The sequence below is a fragment of the Lemur catta genome, chromosome 11 (assembly GCF_020740605.2).
Source record: "Lemur catta isolate mLemCat1 chromosome 11, mLemCat1.pri, whole genome shotgun sequence".
NCBI classification, from domain to species: domain Eukaryota; kingdom Metazoa; phylum Chordata; class Mammalia; order Primates; family Lemuridae; genus Lemur; species Lemur catta.
Window position 1 is genome coordinate 43,421,148 of NC_059138.1, and position 7,323 is coordinate 43,428,470.

Sequence of the window (7,323 nt, forward strand, 5' to 3'; positions counted from 1 at the left end):
AGACCTGCAGGTATGTGGGTGAACCAGACCTCTTTCTTCCCAGTGCTGATTAGGGAAATTTCTTGATATCTTAAGAATAAATATATAGAATTCATAATGTTTATTAACTTTTTGCAAACAATTCTCCTACATCCTTCAATCTTTTTATAATGCAAATCATTTTCTTTGCCATTTCTAAGCAAGAGCCAGTTTGCCCTTCTTTTAATAAACTAGTAGTCTATTTAATAAGGGCATGCCAAGTCCTTCTAAAGATGTCCAGAGAAGATGATGAAAATGTGACAGAACTGTGTTAACTGACATGCTCTAATGAAATTGGCCGTGGTGGTGGCAGTAGATACCACAAATGTATTGGGTGTATTAGCTGTATCCCTAAACACTATAACTGTTGGCAAGCATTTAACTTCTCTAAATCTTTTCCTTACCTGAGAAATTGAAGAGAGCGGTATGTCTTCATATAGTGGTATCTGGGGATTAGAAGACATGTGTCTTGAGCCCTAGCACATTGCATAGGTTACAGTAGACACCTGCTAAATGATGGAGGTGAACAAGGTATATATCAAGCATGCACACACCCCAGCAAGCAAATGGATTTCCTCTCCAAGATTAAATCATTAAAGACAGAAACTTTATTTTTATTTCATTTAAACTGGGCACAAATGATTTGAGGAATGTCATAATCTGTAGCAGAAATTAACTATGAGAAGTGACTTCAGTGTGAATACTCCATGGTAGTTCATAAGCTTAGATGGTTTTATAAGAACAGTTCATACTCAGGTATGAGTTCTGGTATGTGTTTAAATTTCACAAGAACTTTTTTTCCTGAGAATTGAATAAGACTTAAAATTCTAAGTTAAACGAAGAATATAAGAAAAATATGAACCTCCAGAATGCATTAATAGTTCAGAATCCTGTAATACAGCTTTTTTAAAAAATTTTATCTGTGTCTAGGTCAATCTATGCTGTATTTGAATCCGACATTAATCTGAAAGGAATCCCTGTGTATAGATTTGTTCTTCCATCCAAGGCCTTTGCATCTCCTGTTCAAAACCCAGACAACCATTGCTTCTGCACAGAAAAAGTTATCTCAAAAAATTGTACATCCTATGGTGTGCTAGACATCAGCAAATGCAAAGACGGTGAGTAAATATTCACAGTAGCACAGTCCATGACATAATTTGCCATATTCCTTAAAATGGAACCTTTACCCAGAAAGCAAAATTTAAAGCAAGCAAGCAATCAGGGCAATTTAGGGTAAAATGAGAATAATTTCTAGAATTTGAGCATCCCAAAGGATCCATTTGCTATTGCTCTAACCTTTTCCCCTAGAAAATAAATATTTTCAGTATGCTTCTACAACAAGAATTGACTTAACACACAAAATTTGGAGTCTGTGTTATGTTGCTCACATTCATCATGAAGGGAGTGTTGATGAAAATTCTTAAAGAAATTCTTAGTCCATATATATATATTGCTGCTGAAACATGAACATATTTAGTTGCAACTTTCTGTTCAGTAGCTAAAGTTTACATATTGAAAATTGACATCAACTAACTTATTAGTAGGATGTAGAGTTTTATTTTTATAAAATAGTGACCTGATGTTACACTTCTCTCCCATCGTTATCCCCAACCAGTGTCTAAGACCAGCTATGTATATTTTTATGGAAAAAGCTTTATTTTCAAGAAAACGTTTTTTGAGTGATTTGTGAAATAAGCAAAGTTATGTATCCCAGTTAACCCTTAAAATTTATCTCCAGGAAAACCTGTGTACATTTCACTTCCCCATTTTCTACATGCAAGTCCTGATGTTTCAGAACCTATTGAAGGCTTACATCCAAATGAAGAAGAACATAGGACGTACTTGGATATTGAACCTGTAAGCAAATATATTATTGATCTGTTTTGGTTGATATTGAATCACATTTTGTGTCAGTGAAAATAACATGATTTCTTCCTAATTAAATTTTAATTTTACATATGGAATTCCATAAGCCTTTTTCATAAATAAAAATTGTAATTTTATGTTACTATTCTATGTTTACAGATATTGCTTATATGAGAAGTCATCATATATGGGACTAAAAGATTTTATAGGAATTTGGGGCATGATCTGTTATACTTTGTTATAGCACAATAGTTTTATTCTTTAATATTTTTCTTTTCAAAAGTTAAATGCAATTCTAGAATGTTTCAGTTTAAATGAGAGTTACAAGTGTTAACTTATAATAATAATTACAACTAACAATACATGGGTTCTGACTGATTATGTATTTGGATCATATATAGTTCAGGAATTAACTACCTGATCTCTAAAGCCATTTCAGGTAAATCACAAATATTAAGTTGGGCAAAGAAATTGTGTGTGTATGCATAGATATGTACATAATAATCAGTCCAGTTAACTTACTTTCTCTTCTGCTGTAACAAGTTTTAGGTATTATGTTTTAAAAAGAAGTTTGTAGTTATTTTAGTTGTTCTCTTTTTAGATAACTGGATTCACTTTACGATTTGCCAAACGGCTGCAGGTCAACATGTTGGTCAAGCCAGCAAGAAAAATTGAGTGAGTCTCTTGAATAAGGTTATCTTTATATGATTTGTAGTATTTCCTTGTTAGAATGTAAGTCTATCAAATCAAGATCGCTAAACAATCATTATTAAATGCTTATGATAACTTTCATCTGTAATGAAATGTGAGCATTTGATAGCATCTCTCATTTTTTTCTGAGCACAGAAATTTACTGTTATAGAAATATTTAGTTAGCTAACAATAAGTAATTAGAAATCTGTGTTAGAAAGATTTATAAGCAAAAGAAATGTGAGAAACAGACTAAAATTTAAATGATTCATAACAGGGAACAAACTCAAAAAAGTTAGGCAATTCTGAATATTTATTTATACTGGTAATTAAAATGTTTATAATATATGTATAAATGTATTTATATTTTCATAATTTTCAATGTCTTGCAGAGCACTAAAGAGTCTGAAGAGGAACTATCTTGTGCCTATTCTGTGGCTTAATGAGGTTAGTATTTTAATCGAGTCATTAAAACAAACTTCTTTGTATATAAAAAAACTTAATATTTCAAAAGAATGTATAGTATTTGAAGTTGTATGTATTTCCATTGTTCATATGGATAAGTTTACAAATTACACCTATTTGAGAGAAACTAATCATATAGAAATAGGACCTTGGTTTCAGTTTTCCTTTTTTAAAGCACTGCCTATCATTTAGGATTATCTTCAAGAAAACATTTTTTCTGGTTATAATGCTTGTCTTAGGGAAGAGGCACATGCATGCAACTGAAAGTAAATTAAGACTCAATATTATAGCACTAATAAAAGCCAACTATGCATATAAAGGCGGAGGGATTATCTTTCACTCTGTAAATATTCTATGTGGCACTTATTGGCTTCTTTGACATGCATGAGGAATTCCATTGACTTATAATACAACTGACAAAGGCCCATACAGGTGTTAGAGAAAAGGGTAATACATATAATTGGAGGGTTGGAGTGTTACTCTGACCAAATAATGGTAATTGTTAATTTGCTTACAGACTGGGACCATTGGTGATGAGAAGGCGGAAATGTTCAGAAAACAAGTGACTGGAAAAATAAACCTCCTTGGCCTTGTAGAAATGATATTACTCAGTGTTGGTGTGGTGATGTTTGTTGCTTTTATGATTTCATATTGTGCATGCAGATCAAAAACAGTGAAATAGGTAAGTAAACACAAAGAATATATATATTGCTCAAATAATGCAATAGCTTATATATGACTTGTTTTCATTTTATCCAACAGTTGTTTTACATTATTCCATAAACATTTCCGGACTTTTGGATGAGTAAATAAGACCTATGGATGTCAAGCAGATCACTAAATAACATCTTTAGTTCTGGGGGAGAATGGAAATAAAGGATTTAATTGTGACCATTGTAAAGTTGCCACAAATAACTTTTGTCAAAAATTTTAACTTGTTCATTTCCCAATTATATGTATTTCAAAATCAAATAATAAACCACTGACTAGGAAAAGTTGTATAAATATAGATATTGAAATTGAAAAGGGAAATAAGCTAGAAATTCATGAGACCTAAAATAAAAGTAAGCTATTTAAGAGAATACTGAAATGAAAACAGGATTGTTGCATAAATCCAGGATGTGTGCCTTGGATGTCTAATGTGAAGACCTGATGAACAATTAAAAGACTTTGCCCAAAATTTGAATATAACAGTACAAGAAAAGGGGAAAATGGTGTTTAACGCAGTAAAGTGAAATTACTCAGAGTTTAGAAGAAAAAACAAGTAAACAAGATTTTCATAAAAGTGGTTCAGGTCTCTGCTTTGGTTATTAGTGCCCTTTCTCCCCTGTACATAAACAGGACTAAATACCTGACCTCCTGAAGGCTTTTCTTTAGATATCATGGATGCCATCGGTGAGGGAGAGGTTTTTTTGCTTTCTCGAGCACTCTCTTTCCAGACTTCTGAAAAAAAAATACACAATGTAAATAAAAGCAGAATACTTGCTACAAGTTCACAACAGCTTTTTTCTATACTTCCAGACTAGTGACCTTAAGCTGCTTTGTATAGAAATTCAGGAGCTGCTGCTGCTGATACTCATGGTTTTTGAGCTTTTGCTATGTGCCAGAATCATGCTAAACATTTTTCATGAATGATCTCATTTTATCCCTAATACAATGTCATGAGTTTCCAATAGTCTGGATTCATCAGCATCCACTCTATCTTCTGGAGACATTCATTTTAATATTCATTTTAACATTCATATGACCACAGTATAAATTAGTTAAATTGATGATTTTAAAAAGTAATTTTGGGATTAAAAATTCCTGTTAGTGGCAGAAATAATGAGAACAGAAAATTGGTTTGCCTCCCCAGACACAAACTACTTGTTTTCTGAAAAGACTGAATACTTCTACCTACAATTTATTTGCACAGAATGTTTTCAAAATACTAAGCTAATATTTTCACATTATAATAAATAAAGGAAATATTTCACTACCTTTAATGCCTGCCCAATAACAAGTTATGATTATATAAATGGTCTTGTAAGTATCTTTGTTTAATCAAGAAAAAGGATTATCTACTGAAAAGTACAAAATAAAGTGTTCTATTGGGAAAACATACTTTTAAAAAGGAAGATATAAAAGTATTATGTATTAAAGTTAAATGATAAATTTCACTACTGCTTAATGATCCCTGGCTATCAGATTCCTTGGGTCTTAGAAGAATTGAAAGCTCGCTAGAGTGTCCTTGTCAACAAATGTTAGAGTTGCTTACACATTTGTCTTTATGAGGACAAATTACTGCGTTTTTTTTTTCTTTTTACAAATAGAGAAGAAAACTTTTCTTGGTTTACTAGATTATATCTTTGGGCAGATTTGTGAACAATTGAAACAAGTAAGGAGACAGGTGTAGAAGGTGGTGGAGCTAATGTGTGGTTTTACTCCACGCATCACAAGGAAGCTAAGCCAATTCTCCTTTTGAAAGTAGAAGGTATACCTTTAAATGGAAGGTGGTCTGAAGGACGTGGAAGTGCTGGTCCAGAGCAGATTCAGTTAGCTACCATTCCTTGTGTGGTACGTGCTGCTCTTGAGAGTGGGGAAGCAGCCCTCTACGTATGGTCTTTGAGTGGGAATATGCATTGCCTTATTGGTGAAGTCTGAGAACTTCTCTGTGCAGCTTGAGAAACTGGGCTGAAAAATAAAAAGTATGATATCTTGGATACGTATGATTTTAGTATCATCTATTATTGCACAGCTTTCTGATAAGTAATAACATGTCTTCTACTTTACAGGCAACAAATGAGTCTTTATACATATGTACCAGCTACGTCGGGACCTTTGGTGATACCAATGCACAAAATGAAGATTTAATGTGCTTCAATTTTACAAATCACACCTTCTCTTTTAGTTGAAGAAATGGTGGCACTATTTTTTGTTTTTGCTCTAAGCAGCACATTTCAAAAGGATTAGCAAGAGATCATTAAAATTTATACTTTGACTAAAACCCAGAAACTTTTAAACTGCATCATTTCTACAACTGAATTGATTTCAGTTTCTGCAGACTTGCTCAAGCATGAACCAATTTTTTTTTTTTTTGGTTCCAAATCACTAATCGGTTCCATGATGGCAAATCTAGCAGAGGAGTAGATGTTCTAAACAAATTGTAAGCTCCACACGCCTGTCTTCCTCAGCAGGGGGAAAGCATCATCGCCCTAGTAGTCCCCTGTTCAGTTGCAACAGTCCGTCCCCAGGACTGTCAGTACAGTGCACTTTATGAGCACCAAATACTTTGAAGGACAATTTAAGAATGAAAAATGATTGCTTTGTAACCATTTATTATATCGAAGGACAATTTAAGAATGAAAAATGATTGTTTTGTAACCATTTATTATATCGTAAGTTTCTTTCTCTATGGAATACTTTGCACAGCAACAGCAGGCATCATAACCATTTTCTTTATAAAAATATGGGCTTATATTTTGTCATTGATCATGCAAATGGACATCATTTTTAGCACACTTTATCCTTTAAAGACTGTCATTTTCCACATTCTGCAGCTCTTCTGGAAATCTGAGTAGATTTTGATGTCTCTACTCAGTTGCAATTTATGCTTGGCAACCTCAGAATGCTGTTCTAGCATTAAGAGATGTAAATGATAATAAAGGAATTATTGTGTGAACCATTACAAAGGGTAATAGTTGTTTTTTTTGCTCTCATAGTCACCTCAGAAAGACTGGTTTTGACCTTTAAAACAGCAGTCCCCTACCTTTTTGGCACCAGGGACAGATTTCATGGAAGACAATTTTTCCACAGATGGGAGTGGGGGTGTGGTTTCCAGATGATTCAATCGTATTAAATGTATTGTGCACTTTATTTCTATTATTATTACATTGTAACATATAATGAAATGATCATACAATGATCCATAGGTTGGGTAAAGCCCGCTTTGATAGATGTTCTTGCTTAAATTCCTATGCTTTATCTAGTTCCTATTGTGCCACAAAATACCCTAATTTTATGAGGTATTTCACTGAATTCATATTTCTTTAAAATCCATTGTTCTTTCTGAAATATTCTTTCTAAATTCAATTTTGACCACATTATTCTAAGCTAATTTTTAAAGCTGATTGGAGGAAGAACAAAAAAGATATTAGGTATCATCCTTTGCAACAGCAAAACATGAGTTCAAGACTGAAGGAGAAACATTAATGGGTAATCCTGCCTTCTTTTGTAGGGTCTTACTTATTGTAGAGAGCACTAGTCCTCCTAAAAGTCTCTGGAATAGAAAAAAGAAAACAACCT

General features: G+C 33.0%; 1 protein-coding gene across 4 annotated transcripts in view; it reads left to right on the forward strand.

Annotated features, from left to right (window-relative positions):
- LOC123647627 (platelet glycoprotein 4) overlaps positions 1–6,704 on the forward strand; it is a 71,872-nt gene extending 65,168 nt beyond the window's left edge. For all 4 annotated transcript variants that reach the window (XM_045565234.1, XM_045565235.1, XM_045565233.1 and 1 more), the window contains exons 10-15: positions 949–1,136; positions 1,757–1,875; positions 2,486–2,559; positions 2,967–3,021; positions 3,557–3,721; positions 5,814–6,704. In XM_045565234.1, coding sequence (XP_045421190.1) covers positions 949–1,136; positions 1,757–1,875; positions 2,486–2,559; positions 2,967–3,021; positions 3,557–3,721 — 601 coding nt within the window. In that variant the 3' untranslated portion in view covers positions 5,814–6,704. The remainder of the gene's footprint in view (positions 1–948; positions 1,137–1,756; positions 1,876–2,485; positions 2,560–2,966; positions 3,022–3,556; positions 3,722–5,813) is intronic.
- The last annotated feature ends 619 nt before the right edge of the window (positions 6,705–7,323 follow it).